This window comes from Coregonus lavaretus (assembly GCF_964263955.1).
Source record: "Coregonus lavaretus genome assembly, chromosome: 25".
Lineage (NCBI taxonomy): Eukaryota > Metazoa > Chordata > Actinopteri > Salmoniformes > Salmonidae > Coregonus > Coregonus lavaretus.
The window spans coordinates 44,348,286-44,364,348 of NC_140012.1; the positions used below are offsets into that span (position 1 = coordinate 44,348,286).

Consider the following 16,063-nt stretch of genomic DNA (forward strand, 5'->3'; position numbering starts at 1 on the left):
AGGTGGAGTAGGGGCCTGAGGGCACACAGTGTGTTGTGAAATCTGTGAATGTATTGTAATGTTTTTTAAATTGTATAATTGCCTTAATTTTGCTGGACCCCAGGAAGAGTAACTGCTGCCTTGGCAGGAACTAATGGGGATCCATAATAAACCCCAGGAAGAGTAACTGCTGCCTTGGCAGGAACTAATGGGGATCCATAATAAATACAAATACAAATACAAATAGACTCTAGGGGGGGTTTTATAGACTATTTTTATAAAGATTTCACCACTTGGAATGTGATGTGAGTATTATAGACTCCTCTTTTTGCTTGCCTGGAAACCCGACATTGAATTGCATTGGATTCTATATTGGGCGGGAATTAGCGACCTCTACAAGCCAGAATGTTGAATACAATTATATTTTAACATACTTTACCGGTTGTCCTTGCGGTTTGTCCTTTGGAGGTAGGAATGTGAGACAATATATCCACAGGAAAATGTTATTACATCAACTTCAGGTGCTTCAGATGATAGAAATCTGAACGCACTACCAGCGCACTGAGAGGAAATGTTCCTGATTCAAACTCTCATTTCTGTCTGACATATAATTCAACGCAATTCAGCATTGGGTTTCCAAGGCAACCCTTATGCCTGGTTATGCTAGTATGTATTGATTACAAGAAGAAGATATCTTCAACTTCATGACAATCAAATCTTCTGAGCTGTTTTGATTTGTTTATGACAGGTCAAAGATCAATCTGTTCCATTCTTCGTGAAGAGACTAGCTAGATACTGTTACCAGACAGTTCATGAGTCAATCGTGGTGTTTGTTGTTGAGTTACCAGACAGTTCATGAGTCAATCAGTTCATACTCCCACCGTGGAGAGAAAGAGATAACCCTTAAAGGTGTGTGTCCAACCCCTACTCCTCTGCCATATAAGGGTATCGAAATGTCTTTCAAACTCTAGTCATGTTAAATGTGTTGTGTGGTTTGTTCTCCACGACTTAACACAACTTATTCCATATAAGTCGTGTTATCCCCAGCCCACCGCCCACCGCCCACCACTCACCTGTGTAATTATTACACTGAACAAAAGTATAAACGCAACATGTAAAGTGTTGGTCCCATGTTTCATGAGCTGAAAAAAAAAAGATCCCAGAATTGTTTTATACGCACAAAAAAATCTTATTTCCCAAAAATGTTGTGCACAAATTTGTTTACATCCCTGTTATTGAGCATATCTCCTTTGCCAAGATAATCCATCCACCTGAAAGGTGTGGCATATCAAGAAGCTGATTAAACAGCATGATCATTACACAGGTGCACCTTGTGCTGGGGACAATAAAAGGCCACTAAAATGTGCAGTTTTATCACCCAACACAATGCCACATATTTCTCAAGTTTTGAGGGAGCGTGCAATTGGCATGCTGACTGTAAGAATGTCCACCAGAGCTGTTGCCAGAGAATTTAATGTTCATTACTCTACCATAAGCTGCATAAGCATGGGACCTCAGACCATGTGTATGGCGTTGTATGGGTGAGCGGTTTGCTGATTTCAATGTTGTGAACAGAGTGCCCATGGTGGCGGTGGGGTTATGGTATGGGCAGGCATAAGTTACAGACAACGAACACAATTGCGTTTCATCGATGGCAATTTGAATGCACAGAGATACCGTGACGAGATCCTGAGGCCCATTTTTATGCCATTCATCCGCCGCCATCACTTCATGGTTCAGCATGATAATGCACGGCCCCATGTCGCAAGGATCTGTACACAATTCCTGGAAGCTGAAAATGACCCAGTTCTTCCATGGCCTGCATACTCAGACATGTCACCCATTGAGCATGTTTGGGATGCTCTGGATTAACATGTACAACAGCGTGTTCCAGTTCCTGCCAATATCCAGCAACTTCGGACAGCCATTGAAGAGGAGTGGGACAACATTCCACGGGCCACAATCAACAGCCTGATCAACTCTATGGGAAGGAGATGTGTCGCGCTGCATGAGGCAAATGCTGGTCACACCAGATACTGACTGGTTTTCTGATCCACGCCCCTACTTTTTTTAAAAAGGTATCTGTGACCAACATATGCATATCTGTATTCCCAGTCATGTGAAAGCCATAGATTAGGGCCTTAATTTATTTCAATTGACTGATTTCCTTTTATGAACTGTAACTCAGTAAAATCTTTGAAATTGTTGCATGTTGCGTTTATATTTTTGTTCAGTGTACATAGTAAAGTAACTAAAATGACTTGATTAGCGTTGTGATAAGTTAGTGTTTGTAAGTTGAGTAGCCCATGTTGCCATGAGCAACAACAAAGAGCCTTTAAGTTTTCTTAACATTTAATATACCTGTTTGTACAGCCCCGGAAACCAACCTAGCCGCAGGCTATATTTGCCATCAGAGGAAAACAGTCCTAGCGAGCTGATTGGTGTGTACGACTACAACCCAACATCCCACTTTTTCTACCTGCTTTTCTGTCCCGTCCCTCCGTCAGCGCAGCTTAACACCTATCCTCCGTCTCCTGTCTACTTTCTTCACACCACAGCAGTGAAAATGGTGAGTACTGGAGGTTTTTTGCGTCAAAGGCACCTTCTAAGCCAACAAATTCTCAGTATTGCTATGTATTGTGGGGTTAGCGGTTAGGAAATATGTCTCATGCTATGAAACTGAGAGAACGGCTTTAAAATAACTTAGCAAATGGACAGTGTACCTCTCTCTCTTTCCAGTCCAGTATTCACAGATACCAAATGGACAGTATACCTCTCTCTCTCTCCAGTCCAGTATTCACAGATACCACGCTGATAATTGTAAGAACATGAAACTTGAAACCTCAGTGGGATTCTATCCTGAATCTTTGGCTCTTTTGGCGTTCGCATCGTCCAGAGTCAGACGTCTTATTTTCAGGATCTTCAATGAAGCAAAACATTTTTGTTGTGTATTATCAAGACTTGCTTACTGCCATTCGGATGAAGCCTTCGTCTTACCATATGTTTGGATTCTTCTGTAAGTAAGGAATGTAAAAGGTTTAGGGTGCATTCGAATTGCCCTATGGGCCCTGATTAAACACAGTTAACTATATATGGAATAGGGTGACATTAGTTACACAACCAGCTCCCTCCTGAGTGTTGTGGCGTCACCAGGGCGGTTCTACTACTAGTGCTGACTTGTTCCTCACGGTCTCCAGGAATGCGGCTGACGGAGGCCTTGTGCAGGAATGCGGCTGACAGAGGCCTAGAACTCACAAGGAAACGATGCTTATTAAGTCACTGTGAAAGATCAGGGCCTGTATTCACAAAGCGAGAGTGCTGATTGATCCAGGGTCAGTTTGGGCTCAGGGCCTGTATTCACAAAGCGAGAGTGCTGATTGATCCAGGGTCAGTTTGGGCTCAGGGCCTGTATTCACAAAGCGAGAGTGCTGATTGATCTAGGGTCAGTTTGGGCTCAGGGCCTGTATTCACAAAGCGAGAGTGCTGATTGATCTAGGGTCAGTTTGGGCTCAGGGCCTGTATTCACAAAGCGAGAGTGCTGATTGATCTAGGGTCAGTTTGGGCTCAGGGCCTGTATTCACAAAGCGAGAGTGCTGATTGATCTAGGGTCAGTTTGGGCTCAGGGCCTGTATTCACAAAGCGAGAGTGCTGATTGATCTAGGGTCAGTTTGGGCTCAGGGCCTGTATTCACAAAGCGAGAGTGCTGATTGATCCAGGGTCAGTTTGGGCTCAGGGCCTGTATTCACAAAGCGAGAGTGCTGATTGATCCAGGGTCAGTTTGGGCTCAGGGCCTGTATTCACAAAGCGAGAGTGCTGATTGATCCAGGGTCAGTTTGGGCTTTTAGTTCATCATTATATTGACCAGGGGAACTGATCCTGGATCAGCACATCTACTCTGAGACTCTTTGTTAACACTTCTCTCTATACCCCATGTATTTCTCTCTATACCCCATGTATTTCTCTCTATACCCCATGTATTTCTCTCTATACCCCATGTATTTCTCTCTATACCCCATGTATTTCTCTCTCTATACCCCATGTATTTCTCTCTATACCCCATGTATTTCTCTCTATACCCCATGTATTTCTCTCTATACCCCATGTATTTCTCTCTATACCCCATGTATTTCTCTCTATACCCCATGTATTTCTCTCTATACCCCATGTATTTCTCTCTATACCCCATGTATTTCTCTCTCTATACCCCATGTATTTCTCTCTATACCCCATGTATTTCTCTCTATACCCCATGTATTTCTCTCTATACCCCATGTATTTCTCTCTATACCCCATGTATTTCTCTCTCTATACCCCATGTATTTCTCTCTCTATACCCCATGTATTTCTCTCTCTATACCCCATGTATTTCTCTCTATACCCCATGTATTTCTCTCTATACCCCATGTATTTCTCTCTCTATACCCCATGTATTTCTCTCTATACCCCATGTATTTCTCTCTCTATACCCCATGTATTTCTCTCTATACCCCATGTATTTCTCTCTATACCCCATGTATTTCTCTCTCTATACCCCATGTATTTCTCTCTCTATACCCCATGTATTTCTCTCTCTATACCCCATGTATTTCTCTCTATACCCCATGTATTTCTCTCTATACCCCATGTATTTCTCTCTCTATACCCCATGTATTTCTCTCTATACCCCATGTATTTCTCTCTCTATACCCCATGTATTTCTCTCTCTATACCCCATGTATTTCTCTCTCTATACCCCATGTATTTCTCTCTCTATACCCCATGTATTTCTCTCTCTATACCCCATGTATTTCTCTCTATACCCCATGTATTTCTCTCTATACCCCATGTATTTCTCTCTATACCCCATGTATTTCTCTCTATACCCCATGTATTTCTCTCTATACCCCATGTATTTCTCTCTATACCCCATGTATTTCTCTCTATACCCCATGTATTTCTCTCTCTATACCCCATGTATTTCTCTCTATACCCCATGTATTTCTCTCTATACCCCATGTATTTCTCTCTCTATACCCCATGTATTTCTCTCTATACCCCATGTATTTCTCTCTATACCCCATGTATTTCTCTCTCTATACCCCATGTATTTCTCTCTCTATACCCCATGTATTTCTCTCTATACCCCATGTATTTCTCTCTATACCCCATGTATTTCTCTCTATACCCCATGTATTTCTCTCTATACCCCATGTATTTCTCTCTATACCCCATGTATTTCTCTCTATACCCCATGTATTTCTCTCTCTATACCCCATGTATTTCTCTCTATACCCCATGTATTTCTCTCTCTATACCCCATGTATTTCTCTCTATACCCCATGTATTTCTCTCTATACCCCATGTATTTCTCTCTATACCCCATGTATTTCTCTCTCTATACCCCATGTATTTCTCTCTATACCCCATGTATTTCTCTCTATACCCCATGTATTTCTCTCTCTATACCCCATGTATTTCTCTCTATACCCCATGTATTTCTCTCTATACCCCATGTATTTCTCTCTATACCCCATGTATTTCTTTCTATACCCCATGTATTTCTCTCTATACCCCATGTATTTCTCTCTCTATACCCCATGTATTTCTCTCTATACCCCATGTATTTCTCTCTATACCCCATGTATTTCTCTCTATACCCCATGTATTTCTCTCTATACCCCATGTATTTCTCTCTATACCCCATGTATTTCTCTCTATACCCCATGTATTTCTCTCTATACCCCATGTATTTCTCTCTATACCCCATGTATTTCTCTCTATACCCCATGTATTTCTCTCTATACCCCATGTATTTCTCTCTATACCCCATGTATTTCTCTCTCTATACCCCATGTATTTCTCTCTATACCCCATGTATTTCTCTCTATACCCCATGTATTTCTCTCTATACCCCATGTATTTCTCTCTCTATACCCCATGTATTTCTCTCTATACCCCATGTATTTCTCTCTATACCCCATGTATTTCTCTCTCTATACCCCATGTATTTCTCTCTATACCCCATGTATTTCTCTCTATACCCCATGTATTTCTCTCTATACCCCATGTATTTCTTTCTATACCCCATGTATTTCTCTCTATACCCCATGTATTTCTCTCTCTATACCCCATGTATTTCTCTCTATACCCCATGTATTTCTCTCTCTATACCCCATGTATTTCTCTCTATACCCCATGTATTTCTCTCTCTATACCCCATGTATTTCTCTCTATACCCCATGTATTTGTCTCTCTATACCCCATGTATTTCTCTCTATACCCCATGTATTTCTCTCTATACCCCATGTATTTCTCTCTATACCCCATGTATTTCTCTCTCTATACCCCATGTATTTCTCTCTATACCCCATGTATTTCTCTCTATACCCCATGTATTTCTCTCTATACCCCATGTATTTCTCTCTATACCCCATGTATTTCTCTCTATACCCCATGTATTTCTCTCTCTATACCCCATGTATTTCTCTCTATACCCCATGTATTTCTCTCTCTACCCCATGTATTTCTCTCTATACCCCATGTATTTCTCTCTATACCCCATGTATTTCTCTCTATACCCCATGTATTTCTCTCTATACCCCATGTATCTCTCTCTATACCCCATGTATTTCTCTCTATACCCCATGTATTTCTCTCTATACCCCATGTATTTCTCTCTATACCCCATGTATTTCTCTCTATACCCCATGTATTTCTCTCTCTATACCCCATGTATTTCTCTCTATACCCCATGTATTTCTCTCTCTACCCCATGTATTTCTCTCTATACCCCATGTATTTCTCTCTATACCCCATGTATTTCTCTCTATACCCCATGTATTTCTCTCTATACCCCATGTATTTCTCTCTATACCCCATGTATTTCTCTCTATACCCCATGTATTTCTCTCTATACCCCATGTATTTCTCTCTATACCCCATGTATTTCTCTCTCTATACCCCATGTATTGCTCTCTATACCCCATGTATTTCTCTCTATACCCCATGTATTTCTCTCTCTATACCCCATGTATTTCTCTCTATACCCCATGTATTTCTCTCTATACCCCATGTATTTCTCTCTATACCCCATGTATTTCTCTCTATACCCCATGTATTTCTCTCTATACCCCATGTATTTCTCTCTCTATACCCCATGTATTTCTCTCTATACCCCATGTATTTCTCTCTCTATACCCCATGTATTTCTCTCTATACCCCATGTATTTCTCTCTATACCCCATGTATTTCTCTCTATACCCCATGTATTTCTCTCTATACCCCATGTATTTCTCTCTATACCCCATGTATTTCTCTCTATACCCCATGTATTTCTCTCTATACCCCATGTATTTCTCGCTATACACGCTTTTTTCAGCATCAATCATCCATGTCGCCACTTATTTTCATATACAGTACCAGTCCAAAAATTTGGACACCTACTCATCCGAGGGTTTTTCATTATTTTTACTATTTTCTACATTGTAGAATAATAGTGAAGACATCGAAACTATGAAATAACACATATGGAATCATGTAGGAACCCAAAAAGTGTTAAACAAATCAAAATATATTTTATATTTGAGATTCTTTGAAGTAGCCACCCTTTGCCTTGATGACAGCTTTGCACACTCTTGGCATTCTCTCAACCAGCTTCATGAGGTAGTCACCTGGAATGCATTTCAATTAACAGGTGTGCCTTTTTAAAAGTTAATTTGTGGAATTTCTTTCCTTCTTAATGCGTTTGAGCCATTCAGTTGTGTTGTGACAAGGTAGGGGGGGTATACAGAAGATTGCCCTATTTGGTAAAAGACCAAGTCCATATTATGGCAAGAACAGCTCAAATAAGCAAAGAGAAACGACAGTCCATCAATACTTTAAGACATGAAGGTCAATCAATCCAGAACATTTCAAGAACTTTGAAAGTTTCTTCAAGTGCAGTCGCAAAATCCATCAAGCGCTATGATGAAACTGGCTCTCATGAGGACCACCACAGGAATGGAAGACCCAGAGTTACCTCTGCTGCAGAGGATAAGTTCATTAGAGTTACCATCCTCAGAAATTGCAGCCCAAAGTAACAGACACATCTCAACATCAACTGTTCAGAGGAGACTGTGTGAATCAGGCCTTCATGGTCGAATTGCTGCAAAGAAACCACTACTAAAGGACACCAATAAGAAGAAGAGACTTGCTTGGTCCAAGAAACATGAGCAATGGAAACACAAGCAACTCAACTCAGACTTAGTGGGACTCGTGACTCGACTCGGACTCGATCACAGGAGACTAGGGACTCGACTCAGGCTCGAGGTTTAGTGACTCGACTACAACACCGGTTCTGATGCTATGTACATGTGTTCCCGCAGAAAGCACACACACGTACACGCACGCACATAACATTGTATCACTCGTCGGATGTGGCAGGGCTTGCAAACTATTACAGACTACAAAGGGAAGCACAGCCGCGAGCTTCCCAGTGACATGAGCCTACCAGACTAGCTAAATTACTTCTATGCTCGCTTCGAGGCAAGTAATACTGAAACATGCATGAGAGCATCAGCTGTTCCGGACGACTGTGTGATCACGCTCTCTGTAGCCGATGTCAAGTGCTTTGAAAGGCTGCTCATGGCTCACACCAACACCATTATCCCAGAAACCCTAGACCCACTCCAATTTGCATACCGCCCCAACAGATCCACAGATGATGCGATCTCTATTGCGCTCCACACTGCCCTTTCACACCTGGACAAAAGGAACACCTCAGCGTTCAACACCGTAGTGCCCTCAAAGCTCATCACTAAGCTAAGGACCCTGGGACTAAACACCTCCCTCTTCAATTGGATCCTGGACTTCCTGACGGGCCGCCCCCAGGTGGTAAGGGTAGGTAAAAACACATCCGCCACGCTGATCCTCAACACATGGGCCCCTCAGGGGTGCATGCTCAGTCCCCTCCTGTACTTCCTGTTCACTCATGACTGCATGGCCAGGCTCGAATCCAACACCATCATTAAGTTTGCTGATGACAGTGGTAGGCCTGATCACCGACAACGACGAGACAGCCTATAGGTAGGAGGTCAGAGACCTGGCTGTGAGGTGTCAGGACAACAACCTCTCCCTCAACGTGATCAAGACAAATGATATGTTTGTGGACTACAGGAAAAAGAAGAGGACCGAGCACGCCCCCATTCTCATCGACGGGGTTGTAGTGGAACAGGTTGAGCGCTTCAAGTTCCTTGGTGCCCACATCACCAACAAACTAACATGGCCCAAGCACACCAAGACAGTCGTGAAGAGGGCACGACAAAACCTATTCCCCCTAAGGAGACTGAAAAGATTTGGCATGGGTCCTCAGATCCTCAAAAGGTTCTACAGCTGCACCATCGAGAGCATCCTGACTGGTTGCATCACTGCTTCGTATTGCAACTGCTCGGCCTCCGACCGCACGGCACTACAGAGGGTAGTGCGTACGGCCCAGTACATCACTGGGGCCAAGCTTCCTGCCATCCAGGACCTCTATACCAGGCGGTGTCAGAGGAAGGCCCTAAAAATGGTCAAAGACTCCAGCCACCCTAGTCATAGACTGTTCTCTCTGCTACCGCACGACAAGCGGTACCGGAGCGCCAAGTCTAGGTCCAAGAGGCTTCTAAACAGCTTCTACCCCCAAGCCATAAGACCCCTGAACATCTAATCAAATGGCTACCCAGACTATTTGCATTGCACCCCCCCCCCCCCCCCCCCTCTTTACACTGCTGCTACTCTCTGTTTATTATCTATGTATGCATAGTCACTTTAACTCTACCTACATGTACATATTACCTCAATTACCTCGACTAACCGGTGCCCCCGTACATTGACTCTGTACCAGTACCCTCTGTATATAGCCTCGCTGTTTTTAATATTACTGCTGCTCTTTAATTATTTGTTACTTTTATTTAGTATTATTTTATATTGTATTTTTAGTGTGATTTTTTTTGTTTGTATTCTTTCTTAAAACTGCATTGTTGGTTAAGGGCTTGTAAGTAAGCATTTCACTGTAAGGTCTACACCTCTTGTATTCGGCGCATGTGACAAATCGGGGCTACTTTCACAGGCCAAACTCTTGTTCTTATGCCAATTTTAGCTTCTGACACTAAAGCATCAATCTACATATCAGGGATAGGCATTTATGCCTGAATGGCACTTGGATAAGTCAGGAGTAGTGATGTGCAGTTTGCGAACGATTCATTCTTTTTGAACGACTCTTTTTACTGACAGTTTGACCTGCTAGTGCTGGCCGCAATGAGTCCTCCAGCAGGATGAATACATGCTCCTCCAGCTCAGCGGCTCCAGAGACGTGCTCCGACCACCAACTGTCTGTCATCTGCACGCAGGGAAATAGATCATGAGCATAGAGACGAAAAATACATGTTTAGAACTGATAATTGATCGCATGGTCCAAGAATGATGGCAATTAATTGATAATTTAATGTAATGATGGACACAGCTTTGTAGAACCAAAACATACACAGCCTCTGCACAACAAACTCGAACCCGAGAACGAATCGGGGTGGGATGCTGCAGTTCGCAAACGACTGTACTTACCACCCTCACGGCAGTCAAGCAATGCATTCTGCCAAGAGTCTTTCACAATCTAGTCCGGTTGCGGCCACAACTAGACCTCGTTTCAAATGTATCAAGAAATAATCGTATTTTTTCCATACAATCAACACATGTACATTGTTTAAAGCACATTTTAAAAAGTCTCAGTCACAAATGGCGGCTCCAATAAGCCCCCTATGGTGAACAACATGTGACTGAGAGGCTTGTAGAATCATGACTCTCGAGTTTTCAGTTCATCTTTCGCCGGTAGGGGGTCCTGCATGGTCTGGGCATTACTGACTCAAATGAACGAAATGAGTCAAAGATCAGAGTCAGTAAAAAGAGCCAAACTTCCCATCACTAGTCAGGATAATGGATTGGTATTCCAAAGATTATGGTCACTTGCCCGAAATTGTGAAAATAGCTAATTACACACAGTAATTCCAAAACGTGTCAGTCTTTCACTTACTGTAAATGGTAAGAAACAACAAAGATACATTTAGGCTGATGGAATTCTTTGCAGTTTGGTTGTTTTCAGGAATACATTTCACCCGCCCAATTGGGCAACCACAGAGCAGGTTCACTTGCCCCGACTGCTCAGTTCAGTTGCCCAAGGTCAACCCTTAATGTCAATCCCTGCATATAAATAAATCTGTAAGGTTACAAGGTCCTAATGTGGTCATAAGATTTCCTGCTGTTCAAGCAATGGTAATTTCAATTACTTTTTATATTCAAATTGATTCTTCAAGACGATACATTTCTTAGGAGCTTGGGGACAACTGTCTCAGGTTGTGTTCTGCTTCCTGTTATTTTCTCCTTTGTGACCAGGCCTCTGGAATAGCCGTCCATGACGACGTCGTGCTCACGTTTGACAAGATCAGAGTTCGCCTCCAGGGGGCCGATAAGCAGGAGCAGCTGAAGCTGGTGCTCTTCAAGATCAGCGACGACGGGAAATGTATCGTCGTGGACGAGGACAACTGCCTGAAGGTCAGCGGTAGCATACATAACAGTATATCATTATAAATGTCATAATATATGACATTTAGCAGACACTTTTATCCAAAGCGACGTAGTCATGCGCACATCATTTTTTTTTTACGTATGGATGTTTCCCGGGAATCGAGCACTTTGCAAGCGCCATGCTCTACCAACTGAGATCCAGAGGACCATATATTTAGGCATTTTAAGCCCTTTCTCGATGTCTATTTCCTCGATTCCTTGCATCCTCTCTCCTCGCTTCGTTCTCAAAATGCATTGGAGAAGAAGGTCCAAGGGGAGGGACCTTCTCCCCCCATACTATTGAGATGGAGTCAAGGAGATAGGATGCTAGGAATCACAGAAAAAAATCAGGGACTGCATCCTAAATCTCATAAAAAAATCTCCTAAAGCAGTGCACTATATAGGAAATGGGGATACCTGGTCAGTTGTACAACTGAATGCATTTAACTGAAATGTGTCTTCAGCATTTAACCCAACCCCTCTGAATCAGAGCGGTGCGAGGGCTGCCTTAATCGACATCCACGTCATCGGCGCCCGGGGAACAGCCTTGCTCAGGGGCAGAACTACAGATTCTTACCTTGTCAGCTCCGGGATTCGATCCAGCAACCTTTCGGTTACTGGCCCAAAGCTCCTACCTGCCAGGCTACCCGCCGCCCCCATAGGAAATAGGGTGCCATTTTGTATGCAATCGGAGAGTTCGGGCAACTAACCATGTTAGTGCCTTAAAGCATTCCTTTTATCCAGTCATGACGAGTATTTGCTACTTTGTTCTAATTCAGTGACACATAGCATTGTTTAAAATTCATACAATTCTGTATAATGTAATTGGGAGGTAACGTGGTTGCCATAGAATTGTGTAGTGTCATGTTAATGCATCAAAATGCAGAAACCGCAATGTCCAATTTTTTTTACTATTATATAATTGGGGTTAGGGTTAGTAACGTGAACATCTGGAAAAGCACTATATAATTTGTTATCAATTAATAAAAATTACCAATCAATTAAGGTGAAGGACCTGAACGGGGAGGAGGACGTATTCAGGAAGATCGTCAACATGATGCCCACGGAGGACTGCCGCTATGCCCTCTACGACTGTTCCTGGGAGAGCAAGGACAGCCCCAAGGAGGACCTGGTCTTCATCATGTGGTAGGTTGAACCATGGAGTACCGTACCACCATGAATAACACTACCATGTCAGCCGTATTGAGTGGAGGGAGTGAGAGAGAGAGGATTTGGAAATTGACTCAAGGCAGAACGTTTGGAGCGCTTTCTAAACGTAGTATTTTTCTGTTTGAAAATGCAGGGCTCCAGAACACTCAACTATCAAAAAGAAAATGAAATACGCCAGCTCAAAGCAATACATTAAAGCAAAGTTCCAAGGTAAGAGGTTGGGTATTCTCAGGTATCTTTCAAGACTTTCAGCCTATCCCCTTTCCAGCATCAGGGGGATATGTTCATTAGCCACCAAACTGAAGAAAATTGACTGAAACAGGGAGACTGCCTGGACTTGTCCAATAAGATGCTCTCATTTTCAAAATCCTTCTACAACACCATCAGTGGAATGACATCAACTACAACACCATCAGTGGAATGACAATCAACTACAACACCATCAGTGGAATGACATCAACTACAACACCATCAGTGGAATGACAATCAACTACAACACCATCAGTGGAATGACATCAACTACAACACCATCGGTGGAATGACAATCAACTACAACACCATCAGTGGAATGACAATCAGCCTACAAAGTATCTTGGTCAAAATGATCAATATATTCAGAGACGACCTATCAGATCTCAGAATTGCACAATCAGTTTTCAGGGGGACCCTGGTCACCCTGGACCACACCCTGGACACGCCACCGATCGTACCTCATCAGAACCCAAAATATACGGTTGTTTTACTCCAATGTTTGTAAACAACATAAATTTAAACAAACACTGTATATCCTCAAAATATGGATAAAACTATCATTTCTATACCATGGGATGGTCAGTCCTTGCATCCATAATCTCTGTCTATGAATTTGAGTCGTTACATTTCTCCGGGCCCATCCATCAGCTTTTTACCAAAACCATTTTGTTATTGTTTCAACTGCGGATTCTAGCGTTCATGAGCCTGATGAATGACACAGAAATTCTAGACTAGTGACCTAAGGTGGTCTAGCAGTCTAAGCCAGGTCCTCCAGAACACATACACCTCTGCAGCATGGGTTTGAAACCGGCCTATTTCAGCACACTGTCCTCTTTTTTTTAATCTCCAATAAACAAACAAAAATATGTGAGGAGTGAGATTGCCCCAACTCCGTAAAAAAAGGAGAAATGACTGACTGTCTGTGTTCTCGTGTGTTTCACAGGTCTGAAGTTTGAGTGGCAGGTGAACGACATGTCAGACGCCAAAGACAGCTCTGCCTTCATTGATAAACTGGGAGGGAGAGGAGTTGTTAAAAAACTGGAGGGGAAAGAGGTCTAAGGTCCTGACTCCTGACGCCACCATACAACATGGAATCAAAACCAGACCTGGGTTCAAATACAATTTGAAATCCTTCAGATACTTTCAGCGTTTGCTTAAGCCTGCTTAAAAGTGCCAGGTAGGCAGGTTTTTTTTTTTTTTTTTTACGTTTAGGGCTTTTCTATTGGTTGCAACAGGCAAGCTCAATCAAACACAGCTAAAGTATTTAAAATGATTTCGAATAGTTATTGAACCCAGGTCTGTTCAAAACACCGACGCAAAAGCAGCCCAATGCCGGTGTCTCCAACTGAACTGTCCAACAACAGAGTGTGGTAGTTGATTAGGTCTTTATAGAAACATCCCTTGGTCAATGGCAGATTGGTAATGAAATAGGTTGATACATTTAGTACTTTTTCCAGACATAACTCCTCCACGATTTATACAAATTCACATGTATTTTCCTGTAGCTTGGGATCCTAGTTTCATCCTTGAATGTGCTTTTATTTTTGGTATCCTGTGTCTATTGACTCTGTTCCAGACTAAAATACCATTGATATCACTCCTTCCATGTTTGCTGATGTTTTGTTGAAATTGGAAAAATGTCACATAATATATTGTTAAAAAAGGAAGATACCTCCACAGAATGTTGATGGCAGAAGGTCCGCCACTTTTATAATAAAGAGAAACTGCATTTCCTGTATACTCCCCTGGATTTACAGAAAAAACTAAAATATATCCTGCTCCCCCTATGTTTAAGTGAAAGATTAACAATGTATGGCATTTCTGTGTGTAAACAGCTAATTTAAACCAGAAAATAAAAATGACAGCTATTGTAAGTATGACACCGGAACTCATCTTGTTGACATGGCATGGGTCGTTACCTGGTGACGAAAAACTTTTGATTTCACCTAATTTTAACATTCTGTCATCAAGAGCTCATGTTGAACAGGGTTGACATGTTGTGCTTGACCCACTCAGTTTTCCACCACAAAACACCAGAAAATGACCAAATAGAGTTCAACCAGCTTTTACACTATGATTTGATTATTATATGTTCAATGTTTCTTTTGAAAAACATATTTTAAAAGGAATAGTTTCTCGATATTTAAAGAGTTCAGTTCAAGTAACAGGGTTGACTTTAAAATGAGGGACAGTTTTTTTTTTTTTTACCTTAAAACGAATCACTAATCACATTAAATAAAGAATGATCTTCAGAAATGACTTTGTCAAAGCAACAACAATAACTAGGGCTTTACAACGATGGTGACAACTTGGAGAAATGTTGGGGTTAAGTGGGTTCAAATCTTCCTGGATGTCAAAGAGGGTGCACAGAGGGACATGTCAAAATGCTGAATTTTGGCACTTTAGCAAGTCTTTATGTGGTCTATATTAAAGGCACTTAATTGAAAATAACTGGCTTTTAAAATTCAATATTAGCGCACAATTTCTATATAAAATATCAAAGGGATGCAAAAGGCACTAATTTCGCGGAACTACCCGCGTGTCCTTGATGCGAAAATTAACCCTTTGAAATTGTTGTCTAGCATACAGTATATGAAGCTCACATAAGTACATTACTTTAAGCCACACATGGAGTCATACTAAAAGTATGATTAAAAATGTCACTTTCCTCAAGAAGCTCATGCTAGTTTTTACAAGGGGGACTCTATGTGTTAGGGATGTTAATGTTTGAAATTAAATGTTATGAAAAAACACTTAAGTTATGAATGTTAGGATTCTAGTATCCAATAACTCTTTGCGCCACTATTCAACAAGTCCCCAACTTCTGCATTCGGAATGACTGGGAGTGAATGGTAGCAGCACAGAAAGTTTGCCATCAAAGTGAAAAACAAACTTAATCGTAGTGACTTTCAGCGAACTACTCAGCGAACACATAACATAACTGCTTTACTGTCATTCTATTCCTTTAGACATTTTTTAAATAATCTACATCCACTTTATTACTGGATTTCCTGACCGCTGGTCACGTTTTCAATGCTAATCCTGTAGAACCCAACAACGGCGCTGGTCCCATGAATTTGTTTATTTTTCGAAAGCTTCCGCATGGAAT

General features: G+C 41.9%; 1 protein-coding gene across 4 annotated transcripts; it reads left to right on the forward strand.

The window, feature by feature from the left end:
- Nucleotides 1-2,397: 2,397 nt before the first annotated feature.
- LOC311101085 (cofilin-2-like) lies at nucleotides 2,398-15,398 on the forward strand. Of its 4 annotated transcripts, none has more exons than XM_084142139.1 (6): nucleotides 2,398-2,548; nucleotides 11,362-11,520; nucleotides 12,539-12,678; nucleotides 12,836-12,912; nucleotides 13,898-14,007; nucleotides 14,251-15,392. In XM_084142139.1, the coding sequence occupies exons 1-6, from the start codon at nucleotides 2,546-2,548 to the stop codon at nucleotides 14,326-14,328; spliced, it is 567 nt and encodes a 188-aa protein (XP_083998265.1). In that variant the 5' UTR covers nucleotides 2,398-2,545; the 3' UTR covers nucleotides 14,329-15,392. The 4 variants fall into 4 exon arrangements, with proteins under 4 accessions (XP_083998265.1, XP_083998268.1, XP_083998267.1 ...); XM_084142141.1 differs by having other exon boundaries at nucleotides 2,488-2,548; nucleotides 13,898-14,014; XM_084142142.1 differs by lacking the exon at nucleotides 13,898-14,007 and having other exon boundaries at nucleotides 2,486-2,548; nucleotides 14,251-15,398.
- The last annotated feature ends 665 nt before the right edge of the window (nucleotides 15,399-16,063 follow it).